The sequence below is a fragment of the Spea bombifrons genome, chromosome 9 (genome assembly GCF_027358695.1).
Source record: "Spea bombifrons isolate aSpeBom1 chromosome 9, aSpeBom1.2.pri, whole genome shotgun sequence".
In the NCBI taxonomy this organism is placed as follows: Eukaryota; Metazoa; Chordata; class Amphibia; order Anura; family Pelobatidae; genus Spea; species Spea bombifrons.
The window spans coordinates 422005-447223 of record NC_071095.1 but is presented as its reverse complement, the minus strand read 5'-3'; the positions used below and the strand labels follow the sequence as shown (position 1 = coordinate 447223).

The 25219-nt window shown below is 39.7% G+C and overlaps 1 protein-coding gene and 1 long non-coding RNA gene across 8 annotated transcripts in view; both read right to left on the bottom strand.

The window, feature by feature from the left end:
* Positions 1–10489: 10489 nt before the first annotated feature.
* TRIM9 (tripartite motif containing 9) overlaps positions 10490–25219 on the bottom strand; it is a 32403-nt gene continuing 17673 nt past the window's right edge. The window contains exons 4-13 of one of the 7 annotated variants that reach the window (XM_053475164.1): positions 24677–24787; positions 24016–24169; positions 22831–22988; positions 22172–22310; positions 19245–19343; positions 18905–19015; positions 13347–13650; positions 12665–12850; positions 11857–12019; positions 10490–11202 (exon numbers count right to left, since the gene is read on the bottom strand). In XM_053475164.1, coding sequence (XP_053331139.1) covers positions 11137–11202; positions 11857–12019; positions 12665–12850; positions 13347–13650; positions 18905–19015; positions 19245–19343; positions 22172–22310; positions 22831–22988; positions 24016–24169; positions 24677–24787 — 1491 coding nt within the window. In that variant the 3' untranslated portion in view covers positions 10490–11136. The remainder of the gene's footprint in view (positions 11203–11856; positions 12020–12664; positions 12851–13346; positions 13651–18904; positions 19016–19244; positions 19344–22171; positions 22311–22830; positions 22989–24015; positions 24170–24676; positions 24788–25219) is intronic. The other 6 variants (XM_053475165.1, XM_053475166.1, XM_053475167.1 and 3 more) reach the window with 6 other exon arrangements.
* Positions 20878–21597, bottom strand: LOC128504905 (uncharacterized). Its single transcript, XR_008355502.1, has 2 exons — positions 21525–21597; positions 20878–21214 (listed from the first exon to the last, which is right to left on the bottom strand). It is a non-coding gene; the product is annotated as an uncharacterized LOC128504905 (long non-coding RNA).

Sequence of the window (25219 nt, the reverse complement as noted above, 5' to 3'; positions counted from 1 at the left end):
AGAGAAGGCTCGATGACAGTTAGCTTTACATTCGGAGCTTTAGTTCGGAGATGTTCGGAACGGAATCATTCACAGGAATAAATCTGTTTACTAGTCATACTGTATCACAGCGTAATTCCCTCATTATCTCAGCTCCCAACATCTCAAATGGCCAAAGACGGACACCGTTGCTGTAGGGGGTGTGGTTAGAGGTGCGGCTATGGGCGGGGTTTATGTGACTGACCTCTAGTAAGGTGTATTTTTTACACAGGTATTTTATTATCTATTTGCTACCAGGTGCTGGGTGACAGGGTGAGGCGGCGCATGCCTATCATGTTCAATTACAACAAACCCTACAAAACTTGTCTATCTCCGGGTCACGGGAGCGGCTTTGAGACATGCCCCACTCCTCCCCAGCTTCCCCTCCAGCAACGACATTTTCCTGAGTGTGGGTCTAGCCCCGAATGCAACCTCATCAGGACCCCCACTGACATCGGCAGGACCGCCCGCTATGTCACCAGGACCACGCACCAGTGTTTGCAGAACATCCCATGATGTAACCAGGACCGCCCACCAGTGTCCGCGGAACCACCAGTGATGTCACCAGGACCGCCCACCGGTGTTCGCAGAACGTCCCGTGATGTAACCAGGACTGCCCACCAGTGTCCGCGGAACCACCAGCGATGTCACCAGGACCGCCCAACAGTGTCTGCAGGACTGCCCACCCACATCCCGCAAATGGAGGGCTCTGGGTAGCTGGAGCCTGAAAGTTCCCTGTTACGCCCAATAAACGTTATAAAATTTAAAGTCTCCGCTTTGTATTGGTCCAATAGAGCGTTATCCATATACTGTACCCATCTGTTGTCCCTTCCGCCATTTTCTTCCAGTAAAACCTATTGCTAGGGTGTCAGAGGGCCCAGGCGAGTAGGCGTTTGCAGGGGCCCTTTGCGTGTTGCCATATCTTACAGCGTCACATACCGCCCTGGTGTCACTCTTTCAGACCCAAATCTTTTGCTCTACAGCCCTAAAAATCATAATAATGTGTTAAGTGATATTAAAATACATGCTATCTGTATGTTTGTTACTTTGTCTTTTTTTTTGTTGTTGTATAAAATGTAATAAAAAAAAATACATGCTTATTAATTAAATTCTATTTAGCCTTGCACACAAATCTATCAAATATAAAGGCCAGCAAAGGGTGACACACTCCGCATCAACTCCCATAGCAAATAGTATTGCATATATTTAAACTACAAGGGTTATTTAACCCATTTTGATATAATTCAGTCAGTTTATTTGTTATACTCTAAATGTTACATCCATTGTATAACCATACCTGCCAACATCCAGGCTCCAGATACCCAGAGCTCTCCCTTTTCAGAATGCAAGTAGGCGGTACGACTGACATCAGTGGGCGGTCCCCCTGACATTGGTGGGCGGTCCTTCTGACATTGGTGGGTGGTCGTACTGACGTCGGTGGGCAGTCTGCTAACATCAGCGGGCGGTCCCTCTGACATTGGTGGGTGGTCCTACTGGAGTGGGTGGGCAGTCTGCTAACATCAGTTGGCGGTGCTACTGAAAGCTGCTTCACCCAGAGTCTCCGGGCAAGACCGGGAGAGTTCCCACATATGTGTATAACATTCATATATTACAGTAATATTTAAGACATAACTTTATTTGGGAAAACGTTGAAGAATATAACAGCCATAATGAATAATGAATTAAATTAACATATAATATATAAAGTGAATATTTACATATGAACGTATTGATAACTTATTACATAAAATACACAATGGCATCCAGAATAAGTCAACCGAAAGCAGCAGTAACAGATCTGGCCTGTTACTTACCGTAATAATGCATAGTCAAGAACTATGAAGGGCTGTCCCTAGTGAGCTTTTCCTGTAACAATGAATTCACCTGTTGTTAAGTAATAGAACTCGAGAACCGGGATATGACTTCATATACCGCTACCTAATAAGGACAGTGTAAGGACAGTGGTGCGAAAAAATAAAATAAATGCTTCACTACTCCTGACATGAATTACGCACTATACAGGGCCAGCTAAACCCTATTATCAGGACAAGAAGTTCGCTAGGCTCAGCCCATCATAATGCATACAGAAATCATTAAAATGTTCACCTGCCCTGCAAACTCTAAAAATAATAATAATAATGTAATGAATAAACCTCTCTGCAACTGTATGAGTCTAGACTGTAAGCTCGTTTGAGCAGGGTCCTCCTCACCTTGTCTCTGTAAGTCAATTTATTATATTACATGCTACTTGTTATGTCTTGTCTACCCATTGTACAGTACTATGGAATTTGATGGCGCTATATAGAACAATAAATAATAATAATAATAATAATGAGCTTCATATAACACCTTAACCGGTTTAATATAAATGAATATTACATTAAGTTAACCAATTCACTCCCTTTAATATTGTTCTCCTCCGATGATTTTAAGGATATTTTAATGCTATAACACGGTGCCACAGAAAATCGCAAGCAAATACTTCAGTCCTTATTGTTTAATCTCAGGTGTGGCGCGTGTATACTTTGTAAATAGTGAGCGGTTGATAGAATTCATTTAGTGGATAATGTGCGAACGTGTGTAACGCAGCTATAAAATATTTCTAGGGGTGTAGTTAGTGGCGTATTAATAATACAGTAACAAAGGGTGCTAATAAGGGCAAGTATATCGTGGGTTAACCCTTAAGTAAGGATACATTATGCTACAGACAATATATATATATATATAGAAGTGCTACACCTGTGGCTGCGAGGGATAAATAAATAACATCCAACATAACTTGAAATAAACACACATAACACCAAATGTTTGGAAATAAACAGGCCGTTTAACTTAAACCGTAACGATTACAGACAAACTCATTGGAAACACAATAACATATTCAATAAAAACTCGGCCCAAACCCAGAGTTTCAAAGAACTTCATAACTTAAACCAAGCCAACCGCCCTGAAGCCAGAAGGCCAACTAACTGTTTACCAATTCACCCCCCTACAAATAGGAAAACTTTACCTGCAATAAAAGCCCCGACAAATATGATAGATAATTAACTTCATTACATATAAATATTTATTTTCTTTATTGGGTGGGATTATATAACGCGAGCGCAACCAGAATTTTCCCGTTACATAACGTTTTCCCCTTACAATTTATATAAAAGGGAAGTGCTGAGATATGACATCATATTCCAACGCCCAATACTAAGGACAGCAGAGCGGAGGGGGATTTAGGCCCAGGGTGGCACCAGAGGCAGATATACCCCTGGGTGTAGTAAATTTAACCAAACCATATAAAAAAGTACATAAAACTCTCTCTGTTGGGTTACCTGTGATGTTTGGCTATATCCTTGGCAATGCACATTGCTTTATCAGAGCCATTTTCACACTTCCATCACGGAGCCTTTAGTGGTAGGTGATATCTTCCGTTGGGTCAACACAGAAAAAAAGCTTTCAGAACCTCAAAGGTTTCTCTCTAGGATGGAGAGAAAGACTTAGGGGCAGAAAGAACACAAACAGAAAGAGTTTGGATAGTGATTGACAGAATTAACACAAAAACGGATGTGAGTCATAAAGCCACACTCATGGCTTAACGTATCTCTCCTTAAATCAAGATATTGATATATTTCAATTTCCCTGTTTTTTTTCTTCATGTGCATTCGGATTCGTACAAATGACAATTTATTGGATTTTGGTAAATACAGACATTCGTAAAAAGCCACAAAAACAAGGGCAGATCCCTCATGAGTCAGACAAAAACGAAGAAAAAAGCATTTACTCAAACTCTCTCTCACGCCCTCTAAATGTTTCCCTTCCTTCTCTGCCAACCGCTTCCACTTCTGCCGACCACTTCCGGTGACTTTCGGTGACGTCCTTTCCCCCGATACACGGATCGGGGAGAGGACGTCACCTGAAGCGCCGCCATTTGGGCTGAAGTTCTTGCCGGGTAATGTCCACAGAGATGCGGACGAACATAGAGATTTCAATAGAAGAGAAGAGAGAAGTGAAGGGAGAAGGTAGAAGATGCGGAAGTGAAAATGGTCGGCAGAGAAGGTAGGGAAACATTTAGAGAACATGAGAGAGAAGGTGAGGGAGAATGAACTTAATTCCCACGTTAAAAATTCCCTCAAATGTTCGGACGAAACCGAACGGGTAGGGAACATAATTTGTTGCCCGAAAATGAATGGGCCAAAAACTGTGGGCCAAAAAAAGTGAAAAATGTGTCCGAATTGTTTTTGACCCATTTGTACGTCTACCTGGGAACTTCCCAGGGCAAGATACATGGAGCTCTCACCCTATTAAGTGGTGAGGAGTGAATAGAAGTAGATGACCCGGGGAAGCAGTGCTTCACCCAAAGCTTCTGGAACAAACTCCCAGGTATTCCATTAGTCCAACAGTCTTCCTGCTGTGGCCAGAACAACATTTTAAAAAGAAATCAGGTAATTATTGAGCAATGTTTTGTATTTTACTAAGACAGTTATCACGACTAACTGGCAGCTGTGAAAAAAAGCCTTTCCCGTTGCCAATCGGTTACTAGGAGCTGAGAAGCACATGGTTACTCTACACCTTTTTTTTTTTTCTTGCCTGGAAGAAATTTGCATTCCTCTAAAATGTCAGAGATTTTTGACTACACTCATGACATTTAAAGCCAATTCTTAGGATCAAAAACCACCAGAATCCTATGTAATCTCCTGCTTATGTAGTTCTTGCAGGTTCGTCAGTAGTTGGAATCCCTGATTGAATACGCACAGTATGTATTTGATTACCCCGAGGCTTTGTGTTAGAACTTTAGCAGTTCCACAAGGACTTATCCAGAGAGGGTACAGCAAAGTGTATAGAATCTTTCTGATCAGCTAAAAAAAACTTATATATTCAACATTTTTTACTGTGCCTTAGTGCAAAGAATCACCTTATTCTATACTCTATAGACATATGCACCCCCCCCCCCGTTTTATCATATAAATATACTCTTACGTAAAATCGAGTTTGTGTAAACTTGACAAGCTCATTAATGTCCAGAGCTGTCTTCTCACTGACTGATGAAGGAGCATTAATAGATTAGAGCTGAGCTGTTTAACTGTGTTCTGATAGAAAGCCGGTCTTCTGTGCCGGCCAAGACAAACAGGACAATATAGGGGTGTGAACAGCTAAATATTTACCTGGGGTGTATACCTTTTCAGTAGGAAAACAAATTAAGATCGCTGGACTGTCTGCATTTGTACAACTGAATACTAAGAATGTAATGCTATATTTTAACCAGACTTTTTTTTAACTAGAGGTGCCACAAGGTACAGGAGAAATAGACACAAACCAAATAATAGGCAATGGAATACCTACAATCATGTTGTTAGGAACTCTGCAAAAGTGCAAGCAGTTGGCTCAACCATATCCTCACTGCTATAGTTTCCCACTTACGGTCCTGGTCCACTCAAATTTTGCCCATTTTGCTCATGGCCTACCCAACCCAAACCATGCCTATGCTCCTAAAAAAAATTAACTTATCAGTAAGAGTTATCTAACCACAAGGCCCAGCTGGCTGGTGGCCAGAAGGGCCTCATACGTGGCGATTCTGACACTTTTGTGTTGATCGTGTTCTGTTGTATGCAATCGCCGACTGGCTATGCTTTGCGGCAGAATGTAATGTGTATCCAGCTGGCAGCCAATGGCCTTAAAGTGCCGGGGCCGCTTAGTCATCCCAGTTCAGGCCCTGTCCTCAGTATATTTCAATACCTACCTGCCAACAGTCCTAAATATCCTATTTTGTTTAATCGCGTCCCATCAAATTCGGGTCTCTCCTGGCATAGAAAATACTGCCTATGCACAGTGCATTACACTGTGTATAACACACAGCCTAAACGCTTGTAAATCAGCTCCAAACTACTCGGTATCTGTACTGGGTGGCATAGAGCTTAACGCGCAGAGTACATGGCCTCCTTAGTCCCAGAGTCCAGGAAGGAAATATTGGGGAGTATACACATTATGTTTTCCAGCCGTAAATCCCAGGCCAGATGGTATGGTCCAATCTACAGTCACTGGATGTAACAGTAAGTTCTCAGTGACAGAATTAAGGAAATCAAGAAAGCAGTCCATGTCCATTAACATGCACTAGTTATGGCAGGTGGCAGAGTATCATCAAGAATGTTTCCTCTATATTCTGTACTCCTTTGATAACCAGAAGGTTACTTGCAAACATGATCTGAACCAGGACCAAGTCTGACACTAACGTTTTCTTCTGGCAAGGGCCACATAATGAAATACAAAGGAAAGTCCATAGGAATCCTAGCAAGAACACAAATACTGTGTGTTCAGAGAAGTTCGGACCAGCCTGGTTCCTGGCTACATGCCGCACTTGAGCCAACCCTAGATCTCCAGCTACCATTTTTAAAGGCTATCAAGGTCAGAGCCATCTGGTTGTTTGTATAGATTATCAGCGAGCGGTGTGTGTGTGTATCCTCTTTTCCTTTTATACTTTAATTGGCCCCAAAGACCAGTTGAAACCCCAAGAAACCCGTCTATGATCATATTATGCCTAAAACATGTTGCTGCTCGTTGGTAAACCATCTAAAAAACACCCAGCGGGCCATCAACAGCAACGATTAAAGGACCTATACAAGAGTATCACCAATTCCTTATACTTTGACACATTGTGTTTAATAATGTAGGCACAATTACTCCGGGGCCCTAAAAACCTCAGACCACCCATGAGGAGAGGATACACACACATACACATCACCGGCTGGGGTTAAGAGGTATGAAGTATCTGGAAGTGCCTGCCACGCTATGCAGGTGTGGCATATTCCTCTGCCAAAGGAGTAAAATTGAACAAAGACATGCCAAACAATACATGGCAGCATTTCCCTCTGTAATTTAGATCTTTGATCTCTTCTAACGATTTTCTTAAACACAAATAGCAAAAAGAACACTTAGACAACCCACTCTTACATGAGTGTCTTGTTTGATTTTTTTCTCCTTGTCAAACAAAATGAATTGCAGGGGTGAGAATTATGTAGATTTATGCACATTTAATCCCACATCGCATTTAAACTGTATGTTTATGTACGGCGCTGGCGTATTGGTGCAATCAAAGCGTAATCATTCTCCTGTCACTATTAGAATTTCACAAATTGGCGTGGCCTTTGCAGAATACTGATGTATACGGGTTAAAAATGACAAGAGGATCTGTACGAGGCAATGAACTGCAAGAAATCCTCCGAATTATACAAATCTGCTTGTATCTGAACAGAAAGATTTCTAATTGTATCTTTTTTCTTTTTTTTTTTTCATCTACTCCAAATTTTCAGGTTATGTCCCCAAAGCCGTGGATGAAGAGAGAAGATGAAAGAGAGAAGATAGAAGATGAAGAACAAGAAGATGCGAAAGTGGTCATCAGAGAAGGTAGTAAACAAGAATAGGAGTGTGAGAGAGTGAGTTCGAGTGAAAGGGCCTTCAATTTCATCAAAGCTTTTTGCTTTTGGTTTGTCCACTTTGTGGGGGTCTGGCCTTGTTTTTGTGGCTTTGTATGAATCAGTAAATTTGTAATTCATACGAATCCGAATGCACAAGTCTAGTGATTACCAACAAAAAGGCATCAGTGGAGCACAGCATCTTTCAATTATTATTATGAGGAAGAAAAAGAACCAGCAAACCACAGAATCGAGTACTGTCTCCACTGCTAGATTATCCATGAGGCGTACTAGCGATGCACCTAGAGACCCAAGAGATATTCCACGATGATTTAATGTTTTAGGTGTCCAGTAATGGTTGAAATGTGCGAGGGACTTAATAGTTGAACTCTTATGTTTTCTTGATGTTGTTCCCACCTTCACTTTGTGTGGTGTCAACGCTTCCAAACTATTCTTTTTGGGAACAATGGACCTTTTCTGTTCGCATGGATTAGAGACCAAATATTTTCTATAGCATGAAGATTTTATAATGTGTATTATATTGGTAAAAACAACCTTGCAATGCACTCTGTTATTTACATCTGGATCTTCTTATCCTTGCTGGTTGGGCATTAAATCTCCTCTACGGTCCTCCAATGATGGTCAGTAAGGATTTATTAATGCTTTCTATTCCCAGGACGGAGTGAAGCTTGTTTGGTTTTGTTAAAAGCGTCTAAATTGCTGAATGTTCCAAAAATACCTTTTAACCCTAATAAATGCATCCATTTAAAAGCAGCCATGCTGTGTAATGGTTTCTAAGGTCTGATCAGTCGTGATGGGATAGCACGTAATTTACGTATTGTGGATTGACCACAAATGGAGAAATCTAAGGAGCCAGGTGGCCGTTGATCAGAAAACGTTACTGTTGGAACATATTTTTTGTGAGGTCTTTTATGAAAAATGCACATGTACCGCTGCACTTTTCATGAGTTTTGTAAACTATAATTTAGTACCGGTATATCCTAGACTTTGGATATTTTGAATATATCTATCTATACCTATAAAAACTACTTCTTCCAGTCTTTATAGATGTATGCTTTTCTAAATGGAATGCCTTGGACAGGATTTTAGATGTATTGAGTGTTAATGCACCCCAAAACAATCTAAACGAGCAAAATAAGACTATCAACAAATGGATGTATTTGCCTCATAAAATTAATTTATTGGGGACAGCAAACATAATATTTTCTTTAATACAGAGGCCGCAGAGAGCAATAGCTACACGTACAATTGAGGATACATGATACAAGTCACTAGGAATCTGTAAAGCCTTGTAAAGGAATTCCCAAGAGGTGGAGAATGCGCCCACACTGGCACAGCCATCGGGTGTCATCAAAAAATAAACGGGTAACATCAGCGTTGTCCTGCAACAGAGTACTTCTGCAGCTAAGATTAGCCAATGGACTAAATAGCACCCATTAAAATAAATTAGCAAAGGTAATCTTTCTAAATATATTTAACACACGCTTCAGAATCACCTGTATACCTATTTACATTCATCTTGGGAATGTTAATGTGACGTCTCTTCCTTCCGATAAACGTTTGCTGCTTTGTTACAGATTGTAGTGTATTGCTGGTTATACTGGGAAAAAGTGAACGCGATTGCTTTTTGAATTATCCCATAGAACCATTCATGCAATCAGCTCTGAAATGAACTATTAGCTGAATGTGTCTGGAACATATCCCTGCAGGTTCACAAGAGCACCCTATGGCTGCAGGCTCACGGAGAGGCACATGGCGATAAATTGATCGTCCATAATCACAGAAATGCGGTTAAGAAAAAAAGTATTGGAGCCCCAATTTTTTTTTATTACATCAGAGAGGACCCTGCACATACAGAAGCTGCTGAGTTCAACTAAAATATATTATTAAAGACGTTTCATTAGATGAGTAAGCTTCCTACTGAAGATTGCTTTTGTCTTTTCAGCTGCTGTTATATAGGTACTAACAGAACGTAAGCTGGGGCCTATGGCTAAGCATCATGGGATATCCAGTGCTGCAACGGCTGGAGAGCTGTCAACAATCCCAGGATCAGATAATTTGCAGTATGTACATAAGTGCCTTCGAGTGGACATGTCACACGGTCAACTAGGGCCAAGTCTGACCTGTTATGTATATACTGTGCTATGAGTATCTCTGGCAAATCTATATACAAAATGTTATAGTTACCTGAACTTTGCTGGTGTGGGTGATGAGTGGGTTGTGTGCCCATTGGCATACACAAAATGCTATATAAGTAAGTATTCTATCACCCTGGAGACAAAGATAATTCTAGGTGTAAACGTTTAGTGGAAATGGTGGACCCAGTAGAGCGTCAACATGCCATTTTAAGAATAAAGCAGACAACTGGGCTACGTAACAAAGCAATGTGGATATAATTATAAACTCCTTTGATGGCACAACTACGAGACCTTCCTTTTGCGTTATTTTCATTAATTTGATCATCTTTGTTTCCAATGTGTTAACTCAGCAATGATTTGCTTGTGTTTTTCCCTCAACAAAAGACTTTTGTAACTGAAACTGGTTTAAATAGTCCACCGATTCATGGTTGTGCTTAAAAATGCTGTCTAAGCTAAAAAAAAAACAAGTCTTATTGTAAAAAAATATATATAGGGTGTATAGAATTCTAGGCCAGTGATTTGTGCTTTAATCACATTGCCTTAATTATCAAGATGTATATATTCCATGATTGGTTTCCCAAATGTATTTTTAAATGATAAAGCAATGCCTTGGTGTCATACATCATATTGCAATACAATGCATCTCCCATCCCTCTGACTCTCAAAGGGTTAAGGGCAACTGATATTATAACAAACGGCATATGGGCATTTTCTCCATTAATCATAGAAGACGAGTGGACGTGGCTAAAATGCAGACCCACTCAGTCCACGCCTTGTCTACTTAGCCCTACCTTATTATGAGTTGTATCTTGAGGTGGGCAGAGGTTGTCTGTGGTAGTTATGCCTAGATGCCCCTGGGAAAATACGCCCAGTACTATCTACACTGAAGATCACTGCCAGGGGGTTTGTTGTATATTTCGACTTATCTTCATATCATAATAATGACCAATGGGCAAAACAATTCCGTTACTATGTTGTTACCATGTTACTATGACCAGGTATAAAATACATTCTCAGAACAAAATACCAGGAAAGCATTGTTTATATGTAACATTGTTTCCCATCTGTATGGCTCACGTTGAACATTATTCATGTGATTTTTACATGTTAAAGGCATGTAATATGTCTTTATATATTACTTGCTGGTAATCCAAACTGTTTCTAGGAGCTTGCTTTGAATGAACATTTAGAGGACTCTCTTGTATGTAGCAGCAACAGATCGGTCAAGAGCAACAGCAGAAATATGTACACACAGAAAAAATAATAGTTCACGATACAAAAAAATGAACCTGACATTAACGATTCTGGCTACTCGAGTAATCTGTTAATTTAAAGGGCAAAAGCATCAAAGCAAGTATGCACATTGAAGGACTACACGCTCAAAACAGAGATCTTATTCTAATGCAATGAAACCACTGATTCGTTATTGAGCTCTGGTGTCTTTTTTTGGAATTTTCTTTTCTCCGGCTCTCAAATGGGTAAATTTGCTCTCTTTTTATGAGGTCCAATGCGGATGGTGGCAGGCGAACAGAACATTTTTTCCTTCCTCTCCCCAGACACTTTTAAGGCTGTAAAGCTCCTCTGGACGTGTAGAATTCAGGAATCGGCAAACCTGTGTGAAGTGTTACCTAGAATAGAAAAAAAGATAATACAGTGGGTGGTAGGGATATGCTTGCCTCCCATTAGCGAACCACCACATTCTTTTTTAGAATGTTGGGTTGCATGCTCTCTAATTACTGGTATTTTTTAGCAATGTTAAATGGCTTTAAATTAATATTAGTTAAGAAACAAAATTATTATTATTTAATTATTAGATGAGAAAAACATGTCCGTCTATAATATTGCTTCACTGCATTACATAGTTGCTAAGGCCACTTGTATAATATGACGTTTTCAAATGAATTTCTACGAGTGATCTTACTCTAACTTTAGATTTGCATTCATTTTCTTGGAAACTACCCATTTTCTTAAAATAAAACTTATATATTTTCATTCGGAATGTTTTAATTTAGCACAGTCAAAGCTACATTTACAGGTTAATGAACTGATCTGAGGGCTATTTCATAACAAAAAAAAAGAAACATTACTGACTACTGGTAAAAATCCTCTTTTTTGTAATGTATGTGATCAGATAGGTAGTTTGTACATGGAATGTAGACACAATAGCCTCTAACATAAAGCAAGAGTAAGTAATTTCAAATCCTACATGAACGATTCTCTTCTCTTGATCCAACACATCTAATGCATCAATTAAGCTAACATGAGACATGATGGGTTTTTACCTGAACATTTCTATTCAAGCTCACGGCAGGAAAAAATAAGCCTTCCATGTTTTCAAACGCAACCGGTCCCTGCTGCTCCTCATTAATACAAAATGTCAACGTTCTTCTGGTAAAGTCCAGAACGACCCCTACAGTCGCACCTTTTGTGATTCCACCTTCGGTTCTGTGGAAAACAAAACACCTTTCCATTGTCAGACAGAAACGTAAGAATTAATTCTCTAACCACACGTGTATTCTATACTGGTTAAAGTTTTTTTTGGTCTAAAAAAGTATTTGAGAAGCATTGACATTCAGCAATTGATGGTAAACTGGCAGAAGCACGGAACCAGATGGCAGTGAGAGGGAAAAATAAAACCATGAAACAAGGATGGCAAAAAAATGAAAAATGTCAATCAGTTCTTTAATTAAACCCATTTAATCGCAATATTATATTTTAAATATAAAGCTAAATATTGTAAATAAATGTAAAGTCATATGGCTTGACTTATTAAAAGGTGAGTTTAGCGTCGTTCATTTGCTAATTAGAAGTTTTATTTGCCTGCTGAAACTTAAATATTGTTTACATAAAAATTCAAATTCTAATTCCGAATTAAGAAAATGATCCAATGACCTGATTCCATGCTGTTGCATGCTTGTTTAAAAATGTATGAATATTGCCAAAGGAGCACCACTGACATATTCCGTATTAAACAAAACAGATGGAAAAGGGGTCACTGCTCACAAGTTTTTTAAAACAGAAAACAAGTGTGACGTGGTCAATGGTTGAGTACACACAAAGACCTTCATCATGCACATCCTTCCAACCCACCCTCTATATGGTATGAAATCCAGTGATGGGAATCGTGTAGAGATGGGCTTAGAAAGAGCTGATTTGAATGATGCAGAATGTCTCAGGCCTGGGCATCCTACTGAAAGAGGCCTTGGTTTCTTCCTAGATAGATGGTTTCCTGGTTGGCAGCTGCCAGAACTGCTGTCACCGATCATTAAAGGGACACTATCATGAAAAAAAACATACGCTGTTTGTGATTTTAAATGTGAAGTAACACATTACGCTTAGTAGTGCACTGTAGTAGTTGTATTACACTCTTCTAAGTTGACGTCTCTTTGGTAAAGTGACACGTCCGTATGTGCCAGAAGATCTTCATAAAAGTTAAGGGTCTGGTAGAGACTATGTATTAATACGATGATTCTGGTGAGACCCGTGTGTTTTATAGTTTACAGAACAGACATAAGATGCATTTAGATTTGATATTCTTAAACATGCAGTTGAGGTGAGTTCTAAATGCATGCAATTTTCATAGAATACTATAGTCTCAAACACAAGGTTTCATTGGCAACCGACTAATGCAATGACCTGAAGTGATAACATTTAAGAGGAGGCTTCAAGAGATAAGATAGCTATAAAATATATTCATGATAGTGTCCCTTTAGGCGTCTTTGTGCTTTTGATGTGTACACATTGTAGTGATCCCAGAACATAACAGCAGTACCTGTTAGTATGTGAGTTGTTGTGCATGAACCAGCTGCGGTTATTGTCCACATACATAGCCCAAGCTTTGTCGTCTTTTCCCAACATAACATCTTTCATCACCTCAATACGAGCCACGCCAAAGGCTGGATCTGGGTGATTATCGTATCGGTCGATAGTCAATTCCCAGTAGTGGATTCCTTTGGAAAACCCCGTCTTTCCAAGAACTACCCTGTCATCGTAGCTGTTGCAAGTGACAGTCATGTTGTCATTGGAGAAGATGATGTCTGAGTGAGCAGAACCAGGGTCAAAGGCAAACCACGCAACTGAGGACAGAGGGGAAAAATACAATAGAATTCAGTGACAGAGTCCCTTTACCAACCAAATAAAAATGTTACTGCTGAGACAGGCTATTTTACATATATTCACATTGTCACTGGATGGACCCATTAAATGGTGGTAAAGAGCTACATCTCAAATATCTGTTGACCAACAGTAAAATCTTAGCAATTTTGAGCAGAAAAGTTGGAAGACAGTTATAACTCATGGGAAAGTGTAATTACGAAGCGTGTCTAGTGAAAGTATTGGTCAGTTTGAGGAGGAGAGTAAGAGGAATCATTTGTGTGTGTATGGAGGTAAATCACCCGTAGTGGTATAGATCAGTGGAAGTTGCTGTGCTGTAATAATGGCCACATTACACACACATATATATATATATATATATATATATAGCCTGCTATTTAATAATAATATGGCATAGGCTTGTTTAGGGTACAGACCTTGTTTTCTTTGGCTGCCTCCTGGTGTGTGAAGTGAGGGGGTAGGGGGCTCTATGTGACCCCTCAGCAGTGCCTTAGTGTAGTGCGCTGATCTCTTACAGCTGATTCAACCGGTTTAAAGTAAACTGAAAGGGCAGTCTTTGAGGAAGATTTGTATTTGATTTAAAAAATGGAGCTCCGTGTGACCATAGTTAAAATATTATGGATATTAACTGAAGCATGAGCCCCAGAGCTCTACATTACATATGATAAAGTCCTATGTGCAAGACATGTGAAGCAGGATGTATCAACCTCCCATGGTTAGCACTGTTTGTTACATGGAATTTTGCTTAGAGGAAAGGCTCGATGTTGTGACAAATAATAATGGGGAATATGTCAAAGCTGAAAAAGCTAATTTGTTGCAGCACAAAAATCAATAGTTTACAACATGAAATCAAGTGCAATTAATGTAAATCAGGGGTGATGAAATAGAAAGACCTCAAAGGAATTTCTTGATATATACATATATATATCAGTTAAGGCACTGATGGCTTGGTCAGAATGGATAAAACGGATTCATTCTCTTTGTACTGAAGTTCCATTAAGTTATAGATCTTAATATATATATATATATATATATATATATATATATATATAGTAGAGCCAACCACACAAAAATGCATTATTCAGCGGCCACGAAGGTGTCCTCCCCATGTCTCTTAGTAACTGCTGGGATTGTCTGGGCAGTATTTGCTGGAACAAGATGAATGGCGGTGTACTATGGGCCTGGGTGCCAGACATCAATGTCATTAGACTTATTCAATACAACAGGCTGCTGGTGGGGATGGCTCATATATATCAATGAGCATCTTAAAAACAGCAAGTGGGAGCATTACGATTTGAAACAGCAAAACATTTACAATTTCAGGATATAGTCACAGTAACATAGGGAGCACCAACAGTTTAAATGCCATATACCATAAAATATATGAAAAGAAAGATACAAGGATAGTGCAATATACAGCAGATTAACAGATGGGGAGGAGAACGAAGCAAAGATGGGGAAAGACACACAGAAAGAAAAAAGATGGGGAGATATAGGCCAGGAAAGCATAAAGAAGAGCATAAAGATAGGAATCTTTATATATATATATATATATATATATATATATATATATATACATACACACACACAAATATATATCACAAAACCTTACAAAAATTACTTTGCCAAAAATCATTCATTTGTAAAGGTAAAACACGATTATCATTTCTTTGAAGTTACCACCTTTTAATAAAATGCACTTTTCTTAAATGTATAATTGGCAAGCACGAACACACGAACACACGAGAAGTTTTCCGAATTGATAATTGCTACTGTATGTACAGAGCAGGCTCTTGAGAAAACGAATGCGAACATTTTACATGCTTCCAGTGTCCAAGAAACCAACGTTTTTCAACATTTACCATAAAATGTACTCTATCCTTCCACGAATAATAATAAAAAAAAAGTCAATAAAATCAATTTTCCTCGGCCCACGATTCCAAAAACAAAGTACTTGTTGCTTTCTATGCTGTAGGATAAGTCTTGGGTAACTACAAACGCTCGATCTGCATGGAGACGGCGGGATGATATAAACTGGCTGCACGCATACACGCTCTCGCAGCCATTTCTCATGTCACGACAAATGGGAAAATACAGCTGAGCATAGATCAAGAATTATAATTTCATCTAAGAAAATCTGCAGGCAACATCTTTCTCGATTTGGCTACCATGGAAACAGCAATGGGTCTCGCTTAATGTGCACAGCATGTCAAACAGCTCCAAGACACTAAATTATTCCAGCAGTGTACAAGAGAGGTTCTGTAAAATATGGCTGAATACACCATGCACAAAAAAACCAAACCACTGCTGACCAAAAATTAACAAAAAAGGGTGTCTGCCCCCCCATTCTGGACACCCCGACACTGACTGATCACCCTTGCTTCAGTTTGCACCAATAGGTAAATCCGGTAGTAAGTATATTGAATTATTCTGGTGGCCCTTTATCTTTGAAGCAGGCCAGCAGACCCCCAGTCGTCAAAACAGAACAGGAATCCCCCCTTGCTGATTACTGATATATGAATAAGATTCTATTAAAGTATCTGAAATTGCAAGAAAATGATGTTTACAGAATTCCGTAGTAATGTGCTTAAATTTATTTTTCAATTTAGATTAAGCGGACAGCCTGAAAAGTGGCAAATTTTCCTTGAACCGACTAGAGGCACTGAACAGCCTGAAACCCGTGTCCTACCTCACTGAGCACGGGGAGACACGTCACAATCAGACAACGGCTGAAGACGGACCTATCTACAGTAACATGTTCATTTCTCAACTAGCCAAAAAGGTCAAACGTTACTCTTCTCTGTAATTATACATACGCATCTCTTCATAAAAGCCCCAGACAGGGCTGAAACGTCGAGCTTCTGTTACAATACCCACTAAAAAGAAAAAGAACTCCCCAAAACCTCACCAAAATATTTGGTGAGCTCTTTTACTTTCTTGTATATGGACCTTTGTTAGAAGATGCACCCAGATATGAATCCACTCTCCGGAGACCATATATATATATATATAGATATATATATCTATATATATATATATATATAGATTTATAGATATATATATATATTGTATAAAGCCCAAAATACAGTATTTTGATTAATCTTATTTTATTGGAAAAACGCAGGCGCTTATCTTAAGCAGTGGTTATTACACCTACACCTGCATAATTCCTAGTTCTGCTGCTGAATCCTTTCTAGAAATAATAGTTCTAATCATTCATTAACCTTTGCCTCATTCATTTTTTTCAGGGAATGCTTAACTATCATGTGACACAAAAACAGTCACTGACAGGTTGTTGCTGTTGAAACTGAACCCCATCCTTAAAAGGGTCTATGTTGTGTTTATTTGATCCTACAAAAGGATGAATAACCTGGTTTGTTTGTTTAATGTGCTACGGCACAATTAATAGTAATAATAACTAGTTATGTCTAAGTGGGATACAATACGCTTAAAATGTCTTCAGGTTGAGCACTTCAGTTCGCTAATGGTCTGCTTTGGAAAATGCCATGCATTGTTGTCTTTATCTGGCAGTAACTAAAGACTTAACCAATGAGTCAAGCTGTTGGTCTTACATTACAAGGTGTCAAGAGGAGCTAGGATAATTCTTAATTCATGTGCTGAGCTTGGATCCCAGTCCATGCGTTTGAATGATCATTTTTCCCAGCTGCTTTGCTGTGTGCGGATTCATTTATCAGACCTTTAAATCACCCATCTGAAGGGGCCAAGCACTCTGAGAATAGCAATCAGTTAAAAAGACATTCCCAGATACGCTTTCTGCTCTAGGGAATCAGATATAATATAACCGATGTTAGAGAGTAAGCCAAAATCAGGCGGTGCCCAGTTATGCTGAAATTACAATCTTTCATCCCTATGTATGGTGGAACCGTTCAGGAGCCGATGCCATTGAGCAGTGAGATTTAATCAAAGGTCTTGTTCAATGTTCTATAAAAATGTTTTAATGCTCCCCTGAAGTGATTAGCACGATAAAGGGCGCTGAAGCCAGAACAAATGAAAAGGCACTGAGTGAAAGAGCACTGAAACCATCCACTAAAACACGTAATGCACCAGGGCTGGACTGGAATTAAAAGCAGCCCTGGAAATAATTGAATACCGTGTCATTTTTGGACACACTGCTCTTACGGGCTTCTCGACACAATATTTCTTGTTTAAAATATTAACAAACCCTGCCTTGTAAAGTATATTTGAAAGTTATTTAAAACAAGGGAATTTGTTTTTACAGTAGGTGATAAACATTGCAAATAAACTTGTACCTCTCATAACAAAAGTTTAAATATAAAAATGTAAGAGGGAGGCTGAGGGAGAGGCAGCTGTGTGTGAGCTGCATGGATTATGAGAGAGAGTGGCTGTGTGTATATAAGTGTATGCTTTTAGATTGTCTGTGCATATACGTTAAAGTGTATGGTGTTAGGGTATGCATGCATGAGTGTATGCATGAATGTTTATTGCATGGTGTTAGAGTGGCTATGTGTATGTATGTGTAAGTGTTGGAGGGGCTGTGTGTGTATGTATACATAAGTGTCTGATGGTAAGAGTGGTGTGTGTATGTATATGTAAGTGTATGGCGTTAGAGTGGCTATAAGTGTGTATGTATGTGTGTGTAATTGTATGTGTATGTTGTAGGAGTGTGTATATGCATGTATGCGTGAAGTGTTAATGGGTTTTTGCCCTGTACCATCATCATACCCCTAACATCCTAATTTATTCCAATACCCAACCACAATCATTATCCCCCAACCATTATATTCATACCCCCCTTATCATTATATTCCCCCACCATTATTTCCATCCCCAACCATTATCACCCTATATTGCACCACAATCATTCCCCTCCATCTTCATGATTAAATAACTTCATCTCTATGCCCATTCAGCCAATGCACCTGCCACCGGCACACATATGATTAGATGGATTGCCTCGAGACCAGCCCCACATTAGGCGGCCTACTGGGAAATCCAGTCTGGTCCTGATATGCCAGTCTTGCCCTGATAAGCGCACATCATTTTTGCTCTAGGGCAAAGCCAGGTGCATACTTCCATAGCCCACCTTACATGCACCAGATGCATGATGAGGGACCTGAAAGTATCAAACTTTCCACTGAAGCAAAACTTTCATTAAAAGAATAGGAGAAATTAAATGTATCGTGTTAAATGCATTTCCTTTAACTTTTTAGATGAGCTGCTTTCATTGGCCGTTACCTGGTGAAATACAAGATTCCTGTTCTGGGTGTTGGAGAAATTCAAGTGGAGAGGGTATGGAGCTGGCTTGCAGACGAGCTGCAAGAGTAGCTGACATTCGAGCATAAGGACCTAGTGTGAGCAAAGATTAGAGTTAGTGAATAGTTACACTTAATTCCTAAACTGTCAGAGAGCGATGTAAAAACCATCTACCTCCCCTGTCTGCTACGGAATTAAGTGCCACTTGTCTCATTAAAGTGAATCAGACACATAGGTAACCCTTTATATTAGTCAACAGCATATACAGCTTTCAGTCACATTAAAAATGTTCAGCGTTTTTTAGTTATAAACTTCAACCTACCTGCTATGGAACTCATTCTTGTGGAATCTATGGGACACATGCTAAGCAACCCCCCACCTCTCTGGAAGGAGCTCCTCTCTTCCGAATCCTGCACCAGTTCTAAAACAAGTTAGGAAGATTTGATAATATATGCAATGAACAGTCCATCAAGAAGTGGGAGTCCAGGTACAAGTTCCTAAATCTTACGTGATACAAGAAGGACTAAACATGGAGACAGGACACGAAAGTGAAAATGTTTTACATCTTAACTGCTGAACCACTTTTAACATAACAGACAGACGTGTTTATACTGCTTTGATTAATATACAGTTATGTAGATGATAGATTCACTTTAATTTGAGATTCAGTTATGAAATGAACAGAGATGGACACAAACACCAGAACAGAGGAGACCTCAACCAGCCCCAGCTTCCAGTATAACCATTTTCGGGATCACACAGAAAAAGCTCTCTTCTGACATTGTTCCTGAGTAGTCCCATGGGGTGACTTGGCTTATTGTATACCCCTGCTCAGCAACAACTGGGAAAGCAGACAATCTGGTGTTATTTCAGAGGAAGATGAATTAGGAGGTGCTGCAGATCCTACACTATTCGGGGAAACTTTCCAAGTAACACAACAAAACTAGCACTGTGCTTCAGTCGGGTATTCTGAAAGCCTGTTGTATGTGTGGCCCTCACAGACAGGGTTTGGACCCTGTCGTCTTAATGCGTATCTTCAGATATATATGCAAACTACGTTCTTTTCTGATGTCTATGTATGATGCTGATACCCGATACAACATAGTTAGAGTATCTCAAGTGAAATTACTTGAGAGGTCAGTAGTAAGGTTACTGGCTACTACAGGGTAAGATCTGGGTATACCCCATGTTAGGTTAAGTATACTGATGCTAAAGGGTTAAAGATTGCGTGTAACTGTGATAGGTTAATAGGCGGCAGCATCTACTTGTGAACCAAGTTTCAGTTTCATCCTCTGCTGAGATCCTTTACAAAGACGTGCCATCCTAAATAGTATTAAACTTAAATAAGAAAAGACCATACTGATCATGGCAACAAATCTAGCAATGGATACAGATACAGACCAAAATAAAAATAAAATATAATAATTAAGAAACTAAATAAAAAAAACACATTTGGGAATAGTTTTTATCCCTTTCAATTCAACAGGCTGGCGTGGATTTTACAGAGGTACATACAATCCGTTCATACATGTATAAATATATGTATCTGTATGTATATGTGTGTCTATGTACCAATAAGTCAGCATTGCTGTTACCACCCTCGCCAGTCAGACAATACTAACTGTATCAAGAATGTATCAAACACATTAATGCATAGTGTGTTGGCCTAGCGCTACGAGCTGCGTCTGAACACAAAAAGGGTTATAGTCCCTCTGTGAGAGAGACACATGTGGCACAGGAAGCACTCCCTGTTCACTTTCCAGACAGGAAGTGGCAATGGATCAAACCACTTGAGGCGGAGGAGGTAGAATCTATTCTCCTCCGTGTAACATACCATTCCCAGCAGTATATGTACCGCTAATGGCACAGGGGTCAGTCGCAATCAGCGGCAAAGACATGCCTGACAGAAGACATAAAGAAATGGAGGCAGCATTTGTTTCTTATTTTCCTTCTGATTACACTCCACATCTCTGCTTTATAGGATTGGGAAAGATACATCTTTTTGGGAGGTGATCCTCAATCTCAGGGACTGAGAAAAACCAGGGTATCATGGCACTGCAGCACCGCCATTATTGTTCCCTTTTGCCACATATCACTAATGGAGACTTTAAACCCATCAGGCAAGGGGCAGAAGGAGATGCGATTCATTGGGAGACGTATCCACTGTTCGAAATATTTGGTCCATTGCTTGTTTATGCTTCCCAGAGATGAAATGGGGGGAATAAGCACTGGTAGTAAACAATTCTAAACAAATATTTACACGGATAAGTAGGACCATGGTGAGAAACACACCTAAGTCTTCACAATGATGCAAACAATAAATGGCAAATCAATGATTCCTTATAACGATCACAAGTTGCAAAATAGAAATATTTTCTACAAACGGAATTCTCGCCTTTGGCAATAATCTAGCAGCATGAATATAAAACAGGCGGCAGCAGACTTATAGAACTTTCATCACGAGGACACTGTCCTTTTCCGAGCCCGGTATGTAGCGTGTAAGAGGGCTACTGTCCCGATAGAGGAGTTTCTGGCTCATATATTCAGTCTATCAGTTTACGACTAAAAACGCCAAACAGGTATAGAGCGGACAAATACTAACACAACAGACACATTTATGGAGGACCTGCAACCACAGTATGGAAATCCACGGGCAGAGTCATCAGCCCACAGTCTATCTGGCAGAGTATATATTCTCATTTAACACAATATTTTTAAATGAAATCAGAGTATTAGATTATGGTCCATTTCTTATTCACAGTCTAGGTAAGAATGGCTACTAAAGAACTATGGTCACAGGTCATATACCCCAGCTGGCTGAGAACTACCCTTCCCAAGTTTAATATTACTCTTTTATCCAGCCAGGGGCAAAAGATGGGTATTGTCTATTCACAGGGGGTGTAGTTTGTAAAGTCCTCTGCCCCCCCTGGTCTCAATAGCATTGGTCAGTATTACCTGTCAGGACATAAAAGGTTCTTCTCTACTGAATTGACGTTCTAATTCACAATAGTGTGTGTTTAATGTGTGGGAAACGGCAGGAATGGGACCACTCAGCCAGACAGCCAAAGGCTTTAAACAAGAACAACCCAGGGGTCACTGCCATCCCAGCCCCTGGCTACTTTATTTACTTAGATACGTGATTTATTTTACTCATTTTACAAGTTGGGGTTTCTTTGCTTCCTGCTCAGTTACTGTGAAAATGCGAATCTTTATATTGGACAGGACAGCAAGAGAAAATATTTGCCCTACCTTCAGAAGTCTGAAGGACCAGAGTCTTGCTGTACTGGCTCACCCCGGCTTTGTTGAAAGCTTTGACACGAGCATTGTACGTGCTATTAAAATGTAGACCGTCCACGGTGCACATGGTTTCCTTCCCAACAAACACCTCCTGCGGCAGCGAAACATACAAGCAACAATTACGTGTTAATGTCACGGTCAAAATTCACCGAAGCACAATTGAGTATTTCGGCAAGTAAATCTGTTAACATATGAAAAAAGTAGATTATGGCCAATTTATTACAACAGTAGATTTTTTTTTCACAAAAAAACATTATGACCGATTTATTACAATAAGCACTAAATATACTTAATGTTTTTTATCCAAGTTTCTGTGTCCAGAAGAAACAAATTCGGAGCAAAATTATCACTGGGCATGCATGCCTTGTTTAAGCAGTGAACGTTCAAATCAGTCAGACCTGGAATTGGCTTGAAGCTGGCTGGCAAACGGGTGCCCATCAAAAAAGGTGCCACAATCAAATTATATTATTATAATTTATTGCTCTATATAGCTCCATCAAATTCCGTAGTGCTGTACAATGGGTAGTGATATATTGTCAGCTACGTAGCTGAACCTGGGTCGGCCACGGTAAGTTTCATAATAATAATTATATGGATATTATTGGTCTTACCCGGAACTGTCCGCCATTGCCATCGTCCAGCTCCAGAATGTATCCTTCAGCTTGTACCATGGACAAGGGTGGCTGCTTCCATGACAGCGTGGCGCTGTTGTTTTGGGTGCAGCACTCCTCCATCTGTAGGATTGGGGGCGCTGGGACTAAACAGGGAACTGCACAAAATTTAGTGTGAGCCTGGCTAATATCAGCTACTAAAGTGACAGATGTTTCAAATATTCATTAGAAGAAACATAGTTAAAGGGACAGTCTAATGGCCCTGACACTGACTATAGAAGAACGCATAGTAAAAATGCTGCAAGACTGTCTTCTTCTTCCATGATCTGCCATTTCTTGCCACTGATTGGCTCCTTGAAGCTGCCAATCGGTGGCAGGAAAGTTCTCTCATTTAATAAATGGGAAGACTTTACACATGTGCAGTGAGGTCTGTTGGAGCTGAGTACACCACGTGCAGGGATCCCCCACGCATTTAAGCACTCTGTGCAACTCTTTTATTATGCGTAGATAAAAGCATGCTTCATACGTACAGAATATATTGCGTTTGGATAACTAGGGGTAACAGGCGTTACAGCCTATACACTGTAGCTTCCCAGTTTGTACATGCCTGATCCTGTATGACAATCTGACAAAAAGCAAAACGGACGAAAACCTGCCTTATGCTGACCTGTGTATGACATGGCAAAAAATGCTTGCAAAAAACTCCCTGAAAAGAAAATATTTGGTTGACAGAATTGGCAGAGAAACGAAGCGGATACTTGCCAAGACGCCATTGTGCAAATACATTTGTAAAACAAACTGGTTTATCCATGGCTGGCACCAGACGATCAGTCACTACAAGCGATGCGGGGACAGCTCATTCCTACCTACTGGTCACAGGCAACCAATTCTAGCTTATCGTCAAGGATCTTCCTTTGTATTAATTCATCAAAAATAACCAGGACTGTACACCCAAAGCAAGTACAAAGACATCAGTATGATCATATATTATGCAATGTTTGTGGAGTAATCTGAAAAGTTTATCTCAGCTACACATATACGGAAAATTGAGCACATCCTACACTTCACAGCAAAAGTACGTTTGTTCGTTCATTCTTCTTTTGATACATGGACCCTGCGTGTCGGCAGCGCTCTGTCGCCTTGGATTGAGCGGATACTGGGGGGCGGCAACCTGTATGTACTTACCTTTCATCTGCACAAAGTCGAGCTGGTGAATGGACTGCAGCAGAGGTGCGCTGTCCAGGTTCAAGTCAAAATCTGTAGTCATTCTTGGTGTGAGGGTTCCCTTCCCCCACTGATCCTCAGTCAGGTGCACCCTCCGAATAAGAGCATCAGAAATCTGATAGGTGGAGAGAAATCACATCAATTCTTTATGGAGATGGCTGCCTATGTGCTTGTTTTTTTACACCTGTTAGCAATGAGTGTGACTGAAACCTAAACTCAATAGATAGGAGGGTACCCACATTCTGTTGGTCATATTTGTTCATATAGTGTATGTTTTTTCTTTATATATATATTATATTTGTTTTGTCCCGATGAAGACCTCACTAAAGCTGAAACATATGATGTCATGTGTTAAAACATACGTATTTGCACTGAAAGTCTTATTACTGGGACGGGGTAGGGTACAACTCCCTGACTTGATGCACCTCCGCTTTATGAGATTCTTGGGGTGAACCTCACCTGTTTCTATTTTTGTATATTATATAGTTAATCCGGTGAGTACAACTCACTGCTTAGTAAATAATTTCCAATGAGAACATATAAATGCCAATAAAAAACATTAAGTTACATGAGCACTGATTTTATTGTTAAATATTGTATCAGTTCTACAAATCACACTCACCTGGAGGAAGCCGCTAGGGTCGTTTTCTTTAATGACTTCCAGACAATACTCCATCAATCCCGTAGTCTGACGCAGTTTCACCGTACAGTGGGAAATCTGATCTCGCACAACCTGGAATAGAGTCAAAGGATCATTTCTTTAAAAACGTGATCATAAAAACCAAAATGCCTGACAAACAAAAAACTCTACTCATTATCCATCACTAGGCGGCAGCATTTGCAAATTTTATTTGTAAGCTTGAATCCAGAAATATTTATTCCCAGCAATCCAACGGATAAGAAAAATGCCACCTGACAGTTACTAGAACTATTATTTATTATTTTATATAGCACCATAATATTCCATAGTGCTGTACAATGGGACATAAGAAGTATATAACACACACATTTGTACTTACAGAAACAAAAGGTAAGGAAGGCCCTGATTAAAAGAGCTTACAATCTAGACGTATTTCAAATTATATTGAAACAATACAGGATCTACTTAACATCATATCATTCTTTCTAATGCAGAATGTAGTCTAATGTCCCTGTCACCCCTAAT